We start from the raw sequence: 17,572 nt of genomic DNA on the forward strand, positions 1-17,572 counted from the left end.
CATGTTATGGACGGGTGGTGTAGAGAAGTTAGAACAGCTGATGGCAGTGATTAATGGTGTAGAGTCTCCTATTCGCTTGACGTATACTTACAGTCTATCAGAAGCAGTTTTTTTAGACGTCAAGATTTCATTGAATAATTGTACTTTTGAGACTGAAGTACACCATAAGACTACTGACCGTAACACCCTGCTTCAAGCATCTAGCCATCATCCTGATTCCTTGAAAAGGGGCCTCCCACTCTCTCAGATGATGAGGATTGCCAGAATCACCAGTGATTCTTCCAAAATTGAAGGGTATATAGACAACCTTATAATTAAATTCCTTGATAGAGGTTATGATAGGGCTGTCTTGTTAGAACAAAAACTTAAGGTATTAGGTATGTCTCGCACAGAATTACTTCACCCACATCGTAAAGTTGAACAGGATGTAATACCTATGGTATCAGATTATACAGTAGCTAGTCCCATCATTAGAAGAGCTACAAATGCGCTGTGGCCATTAGTTAAGTCCGATCCGGATCTACCAGTTTTTAGGAACAGTAGACCCATAGCGGCCTTTAGGAGAGGAAGTAACCTGCGTGACCGTCTGGTTCATACAGACATCACGGGCCTTGGGGTCTCTAGACCACAGAATGTATATACTAAAAAAACAGGTTGCTATAGGTGTGTGAACTGTGCTACATGCACTCACTTAATAGCCTGCAAATCCTTTAAGCATCCTCACTCTGATAAGACATATGAAATCAGACACATACTTACTTGTAGTACTTCATTTGTCGTTTACGTAATAGTTTGCCCATGTGGGCTTTACTACGTGGGTCAAACTATACGTAAATTTAGTGAGCGTATGGCGGCGCATCGTTCAGCCATACGTCTCACGTTAGAAGGGAGACATATTGATCAACCAGTGGCCAAACATTTCAAGGAATCGGGTCACCCCCTGTCCTCCTTGAGATATTTCATTATTGATCATGTTCCAGCATCATTACGTGGGGGGAATAGATCCAAGGATCTGTTAATTCGAGAATCTCAATGGATTCTGCGACTGGATACCATCTACCCTATGGGTCTTAATGAAAAGATAAACTGGAACACCCTGTAATACTGTTTTATATCTATATTTTTAAAAGCAGATTATGGTAGTGTCAGTATTTGAAGGTATTTTGATATAGATGGTTTCCATCGATTGGCCCCTCTTTGTACATTTGTGATAGTTTGTTATTTATTATATTTATTTGCACTTGTTTTTGTGGATGATATTATCCATATGCATGCCATGTTTTCACAATGTCTGGTCTGCTGTGTGTGCCCCTATCTCCCCGTTCATAGGAAGCACGGCGTCTGCGCATGCGCACTAACGACGGCTGTGTTTAACAGGAAGCCCAGCAAGTGAGACGCAAGCTCAGCGTCTCCATGGTTACGGTTCCTGTCTGCACAGGAAATTCGTCATGGTGGGCTGCCGGCGCTGTAGGGACTGATGAACGGAAGAGATCAGGTGAGTAACCAGCAGGTATTTAAATGTGTGTTTGTCCCTGTTTCATTTGTTACTGTCTGTTTGATCCTGACGAAGGGGCTGTGTCCCCGAAAACGTGTACGTTCGATTTCAATACAACGTTTGTATATCTACCAGTCCCTGAGTGCCGTTCTTTTTGGAGAGATATATATATATATATATATATATTAGAGATGAGCGGGTTCGGATGTAACGCCAGAATTAACGCCAGTTCGGTTTTATCCGGATTTTTCTTATTGGCTATCCAAAACATGTGACGTCTGTGAGCCAATAACATGCCGTTTTGAGAACTGAGTAAATCCGAGTAAAACTGAACCCGCTAATCTCTAATATATATATATATATATATATATATATATGTATATACACACACATATATATATATATATATATATATATATATATAGGTGTAGAGGCCGGTCCCCTCTCCAACAAGTAGTAAATATACACAGGTGCCTCCTGAATTGGTCTACCGACCGTATGTAGAATGGATGGCAGTGGCACTCTCAGGATTTCGACTTAAGACAAACTGGACACAGCGGTCTCTAATTCAAATATCGACGCTTTGATAATTTAATATCGTCATCAGGATAAGAACAGCAACATAATACAAACATTAAAAACCTACTCACCCCACCTCGTGCATACAGACCATCGGCGCGGGCGCCGTGTCCTCTGACGACACCCAGTTGCGTTGCGCACTTCCTGTGCGCCCGGCAGCTTGCACGGTAACCTGGCAACCAAACAACAATACACCATGTGACCTCACTGTGCATAATAGAAACAAAAGAAGTTTCTATAAATCTGATATCATGTAGCAAGAAGCGGACAATCATAAATAAGCAAGCACACTGTATTAGTAGAGAGTAGCAAAGGACAAAAGTACTGTAAATGAATCAATAAATAGCAACATCCAAAGCTTAACATAATCTAGCATGGTAAGCAATTAGTAATTATTAGAGATGAGCGGGTTCGGTTCGTCGAGATCCGAACCCCCCCGAACTTCCCCTAGTTTACACGGGTCCGAGGCAGCCTCGGATCTTCCCGCCTTGCTCGGTTAACCCGAACGCGGCCGAACGTCATCATACCGCTGTCGGATTCTCGCGAGATTCGTATTCTATATAAAGAGCCGCGTGTCGCCGACATTTTCACTTGTGCATTGGAGATTGAACGGAGAGGACGTGGCTGCGTTCTCTCCCTGAAAAGCTTCGTATCTGTGCTCAGTGTGCTGCAAATATCTGTGCTCAGTGTGCTGCAAATATCTGTGCTCAGTATGCTGCAAATATCTACGTTCTCTGCCTGAAAATGTTCCATATCTGTGCTCAGTGTGCTGCAAATATCTGTGCTCATTGTGTTGCATTGTGGGGACCACCAGTATATAATTATAGTAGTACAGTACAGTAGGCCACTGCTGTATCTTGCAGCTCTGTGTCAAGTATACTATCCATATCTGTGCTGCTTTATTTTGAGCAGTATATAGTAGGACAGTGCAGCATTTTGGTGACCATCAGTATACATATAGTATAGTACAGTAGGCCATTGCTGTATCTTGCAGCTCTGTGTCAAGTATACTATCCATATCTGTGCTGCATTATTGTGAGCAGTATATAGTAGGACAGTGCATCATTTTGGTGACCAGCAGTATACATATAGTACAGTACAGTAGGCCATTGCTGTATCTTGAAGCTCTGTGTCAAGTATACTATCCATATCTGTGCTGCATTATTGTGAGCAGTATATAGTAGGACAGTGCAGCATTTTGGTGACCAGCAGTATACATATAGTACAGTACAGTAGGCCATTGCTGTATCTTGCAGCTCTGTGTCAAGTATACTATCCATATCTGTGCTGCATTATTGTGAGCAGTATATAGTAGGACAGTGCAGCATTTTGGTGACCAGCAGTATACATATAGTACAGTACAGTAGCCATTGTTGTATCTTGAAGCTCTGTGTCAAGTATACTATCCATATCTGTGCTGCATTATTGTGAGCAGTATATAGTAGGACAGTGCAGCATTTTAGTGACCAGCAGTATACATATAGTACAGTACAGTAGGACATTGCTGTATCTTGCAGCTCTGTGTCAAGTATACTATCCATATCTGTGCTGCATTGTTGTGAGCAGTATATAGTAGGACAGTGCAGCATTTTGGTGACCAGCAGTAGTAGTACAGACATTGCTATTGATATATTACTGGCATATAATTCCACACATTAAAAAATGGAGGGTAAAATAGGGAAAGATCAAGATCCACTTCCACCTCGTGCTGAAGCTGCTGCCACTAGTCATGGCCGAGACGATGAAATGCCATCAACGTCGTCTGCCAAGGCCGATGCCCAATGTCATAGAGAGCATGTAAAATCAAAAAAACTGAAGTTCAGTAAAATGACCCAAAAATCTAAATTAAAAGCGTCTGAGGAGAAGCGTAAACTTGCCAATATGCCATTTACGACACGAAGTGGCAAGGAACGGCTTAGGCCCTCTCCTATGTTCCTCATGACTAATGGTTCAGCTTCACATGACGATGGAAGCACTCATCCTCCCGCTAGAAAAATGAAAAGACTTAAGCTGGAAAAAGCACAGCAAAGAACTGTGCGTTCTTCTAAATCCCAAATCCCAAAGGAGATTCCAATTGTGTCAGTTGCGATGCCTGACCTTCCGAAGACTAGACGGGAAGAGGTGGCGCCTTCCACCATTTGCACGCCCCCTGCAAGTGCTGGAAGGAGCACCCACAGTCCAGTTCCTGATAGTCAAATTGAAGATGTCACTGTTGAAGTACACCAGGATGAGGATATGGGTGTTGCTGGTGCTGAGAAGGAAATTGACAAGGAGGATTCTGATGGTGAGGTGGTTTGTTTAAGTCAGGCACCCGGGGAGACACGTGTTGTCCATGGGATGAATATGGCCATTGACATGCCTGGTCAAATTACAAAAAAAATCACCTCTTCGGTGTGTAATTATTTTAATAGAAATGCGGACAACAGGTGTCAAGCCATGTGTTGCCTTTGTCAAGCTGTGATAAGTAGGGGTAAGGACGTTAACCACCTAGGAACATCCTCCCTTATACGTCACCTGGAGCGCATTCATCAGAAGTCATTGACAAGTTCAAAAACTTTGGGTGACAGCGGAAGCAGTCCACTGACAACTAAATCCCTTCCTCTTGTACCCAAGCTCATGCAAACCACACCACCAACTCCCTCAGTGTCAATTTCCTCCTTAGACAGGAAAGCCAATAGTACTGCAGGCCATGTCACTGGCAAGTCTGACAAGTCCTCTCCTGCCTGGGATTCCTCCAATGGATCCTTGAGTGTAACGCCTACTGCTCCTGGCTCTGCTGTTGTTGCTGCTGGGAGTCGATCATCATCCCAGAGGGGAAGTCGGAAGACCACTTGTACTACTTCCAGTAAGCAATTGACTGTCCAACAGTCCTTTGTGAGGAAGATTAAATATCACAGCAGTCATCCTGTTGCAAAGTGGATAACTCAGGCCTTGGCAGCTGTGTTGGTGTTAGACGTGCGTCCGGTATCCGCCGTTAGTTCACAGGCAATTAGAGAATTTCTTGAGGTAGTGTGTCCCCGGTACCAAATACCATCTAGGTTCCTCTTCTCTAGGCAGGCGATACCGAGAATGTACACAGACGTCAGAAAAAGAGTCACCAGTGTCCTAAAAAATGCAGTTGTACCCAATGTCCACTTAACCACGGACATGTGGACAAGTGGAGCAGGGCAGACTCAGGACTATATGACTGTGACAGCCCACTGGGTAGATGTATTGCCTCCGGCAGCAAGAACAGCAGCGGCGGCACCAGTAGCAGCATCTTCCAAACGCCAACTCGTTCCTAGGCAGGCTACGCTTTGTATCACTGCTTTCCATAAGAGGCACAAAGCTTACAACCTCTTACGGAAACTGAGGAACATCATCGCAGAATGGCTTACCCCAATTGGACTCTCCTGGGGCTTTGTGACATCGGACAATGCCACCAATATTGTGCGTGCATTACATCTGGGCAAATTCCAGCACGTCCCATGTTTTGCACATACATTGAATTTGGTGGTGCAGAATTATTTAAAAAAATGACAGGGGCATGCAAGAGATGCTGTCGATGGCCCGAAGAATTGCGGGCCACTTTCGGCATTCAGCCACCGCGTGCCGAAGACTGGAGCACCAGCAAACACTCCTGAACCTGCCCAGCCATCATCTGAAGCAAGGGGTGGTAACGAGGTGGAATTCAACCCTCTATATGCTTCAGAGGATGGAGGAGCAGCAAAAGCCCATTTAAGCCTATACATCTGCCTACGATATAGGCAAAGGAGGGGGAATGCACCTGACTCAAGCGCAGTGGAGAATTATATAAACATTGTGCAAGGTTCTGCAACCCTTTGAACTTGCCACACGTGAAGTCAGTTCAGACACTGCCAGCCTGAGTCAGGTCATTCCCCTCATCAGGCTTTTGCAGAAGCAGCTGGAGAGATTGAAGGAGGAGCTAAAATGGAGCGATTCCGCTAGGCATGTGGGACTTGTGGATGGAGCCCTTAATTCGCTTAACCAGGATTCACGGGTGGTCAATCTGTTGAAATCAGAGCACTACATTTTGGCCACCGTGCTCGATCCTAGGTTTAAAGCCTACGTTGTATCTCTCTTTCCGGCAGACACAAGTCTGCAGAGGATCAAAGACCTGCTGGTGAGACACTTGTCAAGTCAAGCGGAACGTGACCGTCAACAGCTCCTCCTTCACATTCTCCTGCAACTGGGGCTGCGAGGAAAAGGCTAAGAATTCCGAGCCCACCCGCTGGCGGTGATGCAGGGCAGTCTGGAGCGAGTGCTGACATCTGGTCCAGACTGAAGGACCCTCCAACGATTACTGACATCTCGTCTACTGTCACTGCATATGATTCTGTCACCATTGAAAGAATGGTGGAGGATTATATGAGTGACAGCATCCAAGTAGGCACGCCAGACAGTCCGTACGTATACTGGCAGGAAAAAGAGGCAATTTGGAGGCCATTGCACAAACTGGCTTTATTTTACCTAAGTTGCCCCCCCTCCAGTGTGTACTCTGAAAGAGTGTTTAGTGCAGCCGCTCACCTTGTCAGCAATCGGCGTACGAGGTTACTTCCAGAAAATGTGGAAAAGATGATGTTCATCAAAATTAATTATAATCAATTCCTCCGTGGAGACATTCACCAGCAATTGCCTCCAGAAAGTACACAGGGACCTGAGATGGTGGATTCCAGTGGGGACGAATTAATACTCTGTGAGGAGGGGGATGTACACAGTGAAAGGGGTAATGAATCGGACGATGAGGAGGAGGTGGACATCTTGCCTCTGTAGAGCCAGTTTGTGCAAGGAGAGATTGATTGCTTCTTTTTTGGTGGGGGCCCAAACCAACCAGTCATTTCAGCCACAGTTATGTGGCAGACCCTGTCGCTGAAATGATGGGTTTGTTAAAGTGTGCATGTCCTATTTATACAAAATAAGGGTGGGTGGGAGGGCCCAAGGACAATTCCATCTTGCACCTCTTTTTTTTTATCTTTGCATCATGTGATGTTTGGGGCTAATTGTTTTAAGTGCCATCCTGTCTGACACTGCAGTGCCACTCCTAGATGGGCCAGGTGTTTGTGCCGCCCACTTGGGTCGCTTAGCTTAGTCATCCAGCGACCTCGGTGCAAATTTTAGGACTAAAAATAATATTGTGAGGTGTGAGGTGTTCAGAATAGACTGGAAATGAATGGAAATTATGGTTATTGAGGTTAATAATACTATGGGAACAAAATGACCCCCAAATTCTATGATTTAAGCTGTTTTTGAGGGTTTTTTAATAAAAAAACACGCAAATCCAAAACACACCCGAATCCGACAAAAAAATTTCAGGGAGGTTTTGCCAAAACGCGTCCGAATCCAAAACACGGCCGCGGAACCAAATCCACAACCAAAACACAAAACACAAAAAAAAATTCCGGTGCACACCTCTAGTAATTATGCTACGTAACAAATGCACTATCAGCCCAATCTAAAAAGCCGTATTTCAAATATCTGGACGATGGCAGCATAACCAAGCATATGACTATAGCTCACCTAGGTGAGATTAGAACAAAAGGCAATCATCGTTAATCCCCATCACTCACACTGGCAAACTTGATAGAGACAACATAAGCAAGAATAATTCAAAGAAAGCAGTTAAGGGGGAGATGTTCATAGAGGCCTTTGGGGGCAATGGTGTTCAGGCGGTGTATCCACCTTGCCTCTCTCTGCAGTAGGGCCTTACCCCTGTCCCAACCTCTCAGCCGTTTCGGTTCGGAGTCAATAATTTTGTATCTCAAGGTCGCCAAACCATGGTTCAGCAGTTTGAAATGTCTGACCACGGGTTGATTTAGCCCTCCTTTGCCACTCTCCAATGCATGTCGTATGGATGACCTGTGGAGCGCAATGTGCTCCTTAAACTGTCTTGTGGTCTTCCCTACATAGAGAAGACCACAAGGACAGCGAATGATGTACACCACATAGGTGCTACTACATGTCAGCACCTGTCGAATGGCTATTCGCTCCCCCGAATGCGGATGGGAGAATTAATCCCCATACTCCATGTAACTGCATGTAGTGCAGCCAGTACATCGATAGCATCCAGCTTTTCTCGACAGGAAGGTGATGGGAACACTGGCTTTTCTCTCTGAGATATCGTTCTTAACTAGCCAGTTCTTCAGATTGCGATTCCTAGTGTAACTCGCCATAACTTTGGTGTTACTCAGCATCGAAAGGTCCGGCTCTGACGTTACCACGGGCCACGGGTACATTTTGGACAGGCAGGGGAAATCAACCCTGGGCGTGAGAACCCGTTGCAGAAAATCCAGGGTACATCAACTTTTGATCCCATCAGCATGAACCCTGCATTAAGATGTTTTAATTGGTCCTTGGACCGGGCAGTTAAAGGGGTTGTTCAGTCCCTGAAACCAGCTAGATCCAACATGTCTAGAGCCGAATGGGCAACTCTGAAGAGTCTAAGCTGTGATAACAGCATTATCATCCGCCCCACCGATAAAGGGGGCGGGATTGTAATACAAGATCTTCAGATGTATAGGAATGTGAATAGACTGCGTGGGGCCGCAGGAGTGGTACTTTTATTTGTTTTTATGTATTCCTGCAATTGGGTGGGTAGGGGCCCCATGGGATTGCTTTGCCAAGGGCCTAAAATGCTGTTAAAATGGCCCTGGATGGAGCTTCTGTTCCTGGCCCAGTGCTATACCATTAGAGTGTCCGCCATGTTCTGTTGGACCCTGGCTTTACCCCTGTTGTGTAGAGAGAAGAGGCCTGCAATGTCTGAGGAAGCTGGGATGCAGGGCTTAGCCATGTTTATCGGCAGTGCTGGTTGTGAACAAATGGCTGGGGCAAATACCTGGCAACTTCCTTACAGCCTGCTTTAAGCTCTCTCACCTCTCTGCCTGCTCTGCGGACTATAATAAATACAACCCTATGTCATTAGTCAGACATGACATACTGTATGCCAAAGTTTTGTTACTAACACTGAAGTAACCCAGTAACCCATAGTAATGTATCAGCAATTAGCTTTGTATTGCATTTATTACACTATACAGTTGTTACATATAATGAATTGCTAGAAACATGTAATTTGTAATGTGTGTCCACATTTTTACATAGTGGAGGGGGGGCAGGGGCCCAAAGAATATTTTTGCACCTGGTTCCACCACTCACTAGTTCCGCCACTCATGGGCCTTATTCAGGTTTGTTAGCAAGCCAATAAAGCACACTAACGGACAGGGGTGGATTGGGATGGAAAGCCAGCCCGGGAAGTTTTTCAAAGCAGCCTTATAAAGGGGATGGGGTCTGTAAAGGGGTGGAGTCTGTGGATTGGGTGGAGTCTGTTGAGGGCAGTTGGGGGAGGCAGGAAATCCCCTTCTCAAAGCAAGAGCTTTTTCAACATTGAAACTCCTTGCCCAGAGAAATATCCCTCGCTCACCACCGCTCACTGACTCCACTCACATTCCCTCCCCCTGCGCTGTACCACACACTGACACTCACACTCCCTCCCCTGCGCTGTACAACACACTGTCACTCACACTATCTCCCCTGCGATGTACCACACACTCACACTTCCTCCCCCTGCGCTGTGCCACACACTGACACTGACACTCACACTCCCTGCACTGTAACACAGACACTCACACTCCGTCCCTGCACTGCACGACACACTGACACTCACACTCCCTCCCCTGCACTGTACCACACACTGACACTCACACTACCTCTCCTGCAATGTACCACACACCGACACTCACACTCCCTCCTCCGCGCTGTATCACACACTGACAATCACGCTCCCATCCCTGCACTGCACCATACCACACACTCACACTCCCTCCCCTGCGCTGTACCACACACTGACACTCACACTCCCTCCCCTGCGCTGTACCACACACTGACACTCACACTATCTCCCCTGCGATGTACCACACACTCACACTCCCTCCCCCTGTGCTGTGCCTCACACTGACACTGACACTCACACTCCCTGCACTGTACCACACACTCAGACTCCCTCCCCTGCGCTGTACCACACACTGACACTCACACTCCCTCCCCTGCGCTGTACAACACACTGTCACTCAAATTATCTCCCCTGCGATGTACCACACACTGACACTCACACTACCTCCCCTGCACTATACCACACACTGACATGCACACTCCCTCTCCCTGTACTGTATCACACACTGACACTCACAGTCACTCCCCTGCACTGTATCACACACTGACACTCCCTCCCCCTACGCTGTACCACACACACTAACACTCACACTACCTCACCTGCGCTGTATCACACCATGACACTTGCACTCCATCCCCCTATGCTGTACCACACACTGATACCACACACTCCCTCCCCCGCTCTGTTCCACACTGACACTCATACTCCCACCACTGTGCTGTATCACACACTGACACTCACACTCCCTCCCCCTACACTGTACCACACTGACACTCACACTCCCTCCCCCTGCACTGAACCACACACTGACACTCATGCTCCCTCCACTGCGCTTTACCACACACTGACACTCACACTCCGTGCACTGTACCAAACACTCACACTCCCTCCCCTGCACTGTACCGCACTGACACTCACACTCCCTCCCCCTGCACTGTACCACACACTGACACTCATGCTCCCTCCACTGCGCTTTACCACACACCGACACTCACACTCCCTGAACTGTACCAAACACTCACACTCCCTCCCCTGCACTGTACCACACTGACACTCACACTCCCTCCCCCTGCACTGTACCACACACTGACACTCATGCTCCCTCCACTGCGCTTTACCACACACTGACACTCACACTCCCTGCACTGTACCACACACTCACACTCCCTCCCCCTGCGCTGTGCCACACACTGACACTGACACTCACACTCCCTGCACTGTACCACACACTCACACTCCCTCCCCTGCACCACACACTGACACTCACACTCCCTGCACCACACACTGACACTCACAGTTCTTCCCCTGCGCTGTAACACAGACACTCACACTCCGTCCCTGCACTGCACCACACACTGACACTCACACTCCCTCCCCTGCACTGTACCACACACTGACACTCACACTACCCCCCCTGCGATGTACCACACACCGACACTCACACTACCTCCTCTGCACTGTATCACACACTGACACTCACGCTCCCTCCTCTGCGCTGTATCACACACTGACACTCACGCTCCCATCCCTGTGCTGCACCATACCACACACTCACACTCCCTCCCATGCGCTGTACCACACACTGACACTCACTCTCCCTCCCCTGCGCTGTATCACACACTGACACTCCCTCCCCCTATGCTGTACCACACACTGAAACTCACACTACCTCCCCTGCGCTGTACCACACTTACACTCATACTCCCTCACCTGCACTGTACCACACACTGACACCATGCACTCCCTCCCCTGAGCTGTACCACACACTTACACTCATGCTCCCTCCACTGCGCTTTACCACACACTGACACTCACACTCCCTCCCCTGTGCTTTACCACACACTGACACTCACACTCCCTGCACTGTACCACACACTCACACTCCCTTCCCTGCGATGTACCACACAATGACACTCACACTCCCTCCCCCTGCGCTGTGCCACACACTGGCACTGACACACTCCCTACACTGTACCACACACTCACACTCTCTCAACTGCACCACACACTGACACTCACACTCCCTGCACCACACATTGACACTCACAGTCCTTCCCCTGTGCTGTAACACAAACATTCACACTCCGTCCCTGCACTGCACCACACACTGACACTCACACTCCCTTCCCTGTGCTGTACAACACACTGACACTCACACTACAACCCCTGCGATGTACCACACACCGACACTCACACTACCTCCCCTGCACTGTACCACACACTGACACTCACACTCCCTCCTCTGCGCTGTATCACACACTGACACTCACGCTCCCATCCCTGCGCTGCACCATACCACACACTCACACTCCCTCCCCTGCGCTGTACCACACACTGACACTCACACTCCCTCCCCTGCATCACACACTGACACTCCCTACCCCTACGCTGTACCACACACTGAAACTCGCACTACCTCCCCTGCGCTGTACCACACTGACACTCATACTCCCTCGCCTGCACTGTACCACACACTGACACCACGCACTCCCTCCCCTGCGCTGTACCCAACTGACACTCATACTCCCTCCCCTGTGCTGTATCACACACTGACACTCACACTCCCTCCCCCTACAGTGTACCACACTGACACTCACACTCCCTCCCCCTGCTCTGTACCACACACTGACACTCCTGCTCCCTCCACTGCGCTTTACCACACACTGACACTCACACTCCCTCCCATGTGCTTTACCACACACTGACACTCATACTCCCTGCACTGTACAACACACTCACACTCCCTCCCCTGCGCTGTACCACACAATGACATTCACACTCCTTCCCCCTGTGCTGTGCCACACACTGACACTCACACTCCCTGCACTGTACCACACTCACATTCCCTCCCCTGACCACACACTGACACTCACACTCCCTGCATCACACACTGACACTCACAGTCCTTCCCCTGCACTGTAACACAGACACTCACACTCCGTCATTGCACTGTACCACACACTGACACTAACAGGTACTTACCGGCGGCTCCTGAGTATGCACTGGTCTTCCCTGAGTGTGTCAAGGTGACGGCGCTGCTACCTGCAGTGCTGGAGATGGCCACAAAGCAAAGGCCCATGGGAATGGCAGCCAAGTCTGTGTATGCGCAGCAGCCCTCCCATGGCCATTTTCCACTTATGCAGGAGGAGCTTCTGACTGGTGCTGCCTGATTGGAGCTTTCAGCTCCGATCGTGGCAGCAGCTGTTCGGTCCAACAGATGGGCCATGGGATCAGTCGACCGGGAACCTACCCACTGTCCCGTCATCCCCATCCACCGCTGCTTATGGACAAAACCATGTTGCACTGCAGGTTGGGCAGATGTAACATGTGCAGAGAGAGTTAGATTTGGGTGGGATGTGTTCAAACTGAAATCTAAATTGCAGTGTAAAAATAAAGCAGCCAGTATTTACACTGCACAGAAACAATATAACCAACCAAAATCTAACTCTCTCTGCACATGTTACATCTGCCCCACCTGCAGAGTAACATAGTTTTACCCATTAGTGTGCTTTTTGGTTTGCTAATAAACCTGAATAATCCCCTATGTGCACAGGATCTGTAACATTCGCAACAAGGAAAAAAAAAAACAACAACAGCTATACAGCTATAAACCTTGTAGACTTTTTGGAGAAACTGTTGTTTTACTAATTTGATGAGCTGGTCACAAATAAATTTTAATCTGCTCACTTCAACTTTTTACTTGCAAAAGATTCTGCAAAGTTCTCAAAATTCACAGGGCCTGGACCAAAAGTAAGATCACACACAGATAAACAGTTGTAAGTGACACAGAGGAAAGAGGGCATTTGTATTTATTGATCAACAGTGTCTAGGTCGACCCCAAAAGGTCGACATGTGAAAAGGGTGACACAATGTAAAGGTCGACATGAGTTTTTCATGTTTATTCGGTAAGAAAATTTAGCTTCCAGCACATGGAACCCCAATTAGTGTACTACTCCCTCTTGCATGGCTCGATTTGCTTAATTCGTGCAGGTTACCTTTTAACAAATCCAAAAACTCATGTCGCCCATATGTTGTGTTGACCACTGCCATGTCGACTATTTGAACCTGTTGACCTTTTGACCATATGCATGTTGGCCATTTGGTGTAGAAGTATTGACTGTTGATCTTTTGACTGTCTTTTTAAAAATAAAATGATTATGGATAGTAAATTATCAGGCGCAATCAATTCAAAGCGTATGTTGATCACTCTGCAGAGGAATATGCTGCTCCCAGCTAGAAATCTAGAACACTTACACACAATATAAAATTAATATAATCAATTGTTCAGTATTAATATAATCTATAGATATGGGAATTCATAAATTATTTATTCTGAAAAAACTTTTTCCTATAAATTGTATGTTGATTACTCTCATTGCCATGTTGTTTGGTGCACACCCGAATTCTTTAATTAATGATCTAAAATGATTGGCCAGGATAAAGTTTAGATTCTGAGCCAGTGGAGGCACTGAGCATACTTTCTGAAAAAAACTGTGACACAGTAATAATGGAGAAACGCGTCAAGGTTACTGGCAATATACCTCAGACACCAGAGCTCTGATTAATGCTGTATACAGGGGACCACACATGCTGACAAATATCCCGGTAGCGGCCGCGCACTCCATCCACCTGTTACCGGGGACTTCAGCATAACTGCTAGCTCCAGTCCCCGGCCAGGGAGACAAGCAGACACTTGCAAACATATCAATTGGCTGGAGCAGTGAGATACTATTTGCAGCAGAAGGAGGTTGAGTATAGCGTAGGCTGACTAATCAGCTGTGTGGTCTCAGTATACAAATCACTATAATAGAAAAGACGTCTAAATGGAACAACGAATATAATATTCAGGCTTCATTGTACTTATTGGACTGTACTTATTAGAGGACTAAACGTGAAAGTATCATATTTACATACTACATTTTAGGGTGGACCAGCGAGGACTATACAGACTTTTTTGCAGAAACATATGTGCTGATTTTAATTATATGTTTTTTAAATATTGTGGGGGGGGAAATCTTAAATATTAATATTAAAAATGTTTCTATATATTGTATATCTGCATTTGCGCTCTGAAAATATCAATATATATTTTCTTTTGACCATCGACCTATCATCTGGATACCGTATTTATTCTATCTATTCTGTTGCAGGAAGCACGTATAAATTTAGCAATATGAAATGCGTTGCTATGTATCGGTTGTACACATATCTTTTTCAAAATGCCTAGGAATTTTGTGCTTCAGACATTGGTCATTGCATCCAGGATCTACCAGCACCCCTAACAATTGCAATCAGATATATAGAGTATTACAGTCCTAGTTTCGTAAAAACTGAAGGCAATAATATGAAATACAGTTTACAAAATAAAACTACATAATATTATTATTAAAGAATAAATATTTTAATTCCAAAAGACTTGATCATATTTCACAGGTGAAATGGTCCTTGGGGAAAAAAATTGAGATGCCCTAAAATACTTAATTTTTGCTTACTGTAATATGATATACATGTTCCGAAGGATTTGCACATTTGTCATAATATATTTCTTGGGATGGTTTCATAGCAGTAAGATGCAAGGTGTGTCTGAATAGTCAATTATCTAGCTACAATAATGATGCTGTCATGTGTTTCAGGTGAGACCAGCCCAATATTATGGGTGGAGAAAAGGACTGTGGAGTACAGCATCTTCGCTCATCCCTCAGAGGAAGAAAGACACCTCTAACATCTACCTGTGAGTGCAGCCAGGAAGGAGCATTCCTGTTGCCCAACTGTGAAGGTGGGAAAGGAACTATAGGGTCTGTGCCTGATAGCACAGGAATAAGACACAATGGACTGTAAATTGTGTGCACAGATTGGCATCTTCCTTATTTTGCTGGTAAGTCATATCATTTAACATGCAAAAAGAATTGTCTACAGCAGTTTATAATCTAGAAAAAAAAATTGAAAAATGATTTGGTAAGAAAAGCACAGTCATATGACTATATAGAATTGGAGCACAATATAGTACTTTATACCTAGCGGAGAATTACAAAATGAGGTTAAAATGTTTTGAAATTTTTCTTAAAAGATTTTGTTGAGTTCATTGGAACCTCAAATTTCCAATTGAAAGTATATATTTTTATGTTATCATTTACATCGTATTATGTTTCCACTGCAGCTTACTGTACATATGTATGGTAGTGATTTTCATTGATTTGGCTGTGGATTTTTGTTCTATGTTTACTATTGATCATGTTGCATTTCTACACAACAGTTTGTCTCATTTGCTACACTTGTCTGGTTTGTACCACATATCTCACAGTCTTGTATGCGTTTTAGTAATTTTGGCACATGGCTTATTATACTAGTTAGACAAAGGGACCTTTCAATCACTTTATATCAACAGCTCAGAAAGATTTGCAATACTTTTGGAAACTTGATACAATACTGCATTATTTAAATGGGATGCTACGTTATATTATACTGCTGTCAATGTTTCTTCTACATTACCTCTAGCTGATTTGGTTACTATTGCAACTGACCAACATTCCAGCATGTGTTGGTTGGTCCTGAAATTATACATTTGCTATGTGTGTGTTTTGAATTGATATGCACTATGAGCGTGTGTCTTGAATTGATTTGCAGTATGCCAACTTTTGCTCAAGGGCCGAGCTCTGAGTCGAAATATTAATAGGATAATTGTATAGTGACTAGTTTTGTATCAAACCTTGGAGAGAAATAAAATGGAGAGATTAAAGTACCAACCAATCAGCATCTAGCATCTTTACAGGCTGTGTTTAAAAATGACAGACACTGGTTGGTTGATACTTTATCTCTCTGCACTTTATCTTAATACAAACTGATACACAATAAATCAAATGAATGCTTAATTTGAAATGTGGACTTTTTCAGCTATTTGTTACCCATAATATCATTTTTGAGTTATCATGCATGTGACAGCAATGACAATGCTTCTCCTCTCATAACAAATAAAAGTGCCACAAACTCAGCCAATGAATGCTACTACAGAAAGTTTTAGCTGCAATATCTCCTGAATGGAACAAGACGTTTTGAATACACTATTGGAGTTATATCCGCTTAAATCATTTGCTAATTGTCCAACTACTGCCCATGGCTTCAGAAACACAAAATCTATAGAAAATAAATATTATCAGAATGATAAAATAAAGTCTTTCATCCAATGAGCAGGTGTAATAACTACCCTAAGGGCAGAAAGGCAACTTTGGTGTAGCATTTTATATTGGGCCTCTTAATATACCATATGCTACTCAGAAATGTCCTGTCTCATGAGAAACTGTTATGTAATGTTATACACCAGAGGAGGGATCCTAATATATCAGGATATATTTGGTTGAAGGCCTCAGTCTGATAAAATAGTATAAACCGTGTGCAATTAAAAATTTATTGGTCTACACATTATAATTTTTTGTAAGAATAAGCATTTTTTTCCTAAGCACAGACCTCTTTTCAGAAACATTTCCAATTGTGAAGGCATTTACGGGAATGATGTTTTGCTTTCTCATTTTCTGTACCCCAGAAGAAAAGTAAATGGAGCTAAACTCACCCTTCAGCCCACACATTTAGAACCACAATCTGTGTAAGGCAGTTCTGCTTCTCCTACAGTATAACTGCAGTAGCTACATGTGACAGGTGCAAAGTTTAAGATCCATACTCTATACCTAGACATAACTCAAATGACAAGGTTATGATTCTTACCCTCAGATAACATGGAGCAAATTTCTGTTTTAAAACTTAAAATATATTTAGATTTTATTTAGAACACCACGATATTATCTAATACTTCAGGAATACACACTGTAACTAGTTAATTGGTG

At 45.0% G+C, this 17,572-nt stretch overlaps 1 protein-coding gene across 1 annotated transcript in view; it reads left to right on the forward strand.

The window, feature by feature from the left end:
• The first annotated feature begins 1,477 nt into the window (after positions 1 to 1,477).
• The window catches only part of LOC134929647 (desmoglein-3-like), a 67,745-nt gene continuing 51,650 nt past the window's right edge, over positions 1,478 to 17,572 (forward strand). The window contains 1 exon segment of the mRNA XM_063925227.1: positions 1,478 to 1,495. Coding sequence (XP_063781297.1) covers positions 1,478 to 1,495 — 18 coding nt within the window.

This window comes from Pseudophryne corroboree, chromosome 5 (genome assembly GCF_028390025.1).
Source record: "Pseudophryne corroboree isolate aPseCor3 chromosome 5, aPseCor3.hap2, whole genome shotgun sequence".
Taxonomy (NCBI): domain Eukaryota; kingdom Metazoa; phylum Chordata; class Amphibia; order Anura; family Myobatrachidae; genus Pseudophryne; species Pseudophryne corroboree.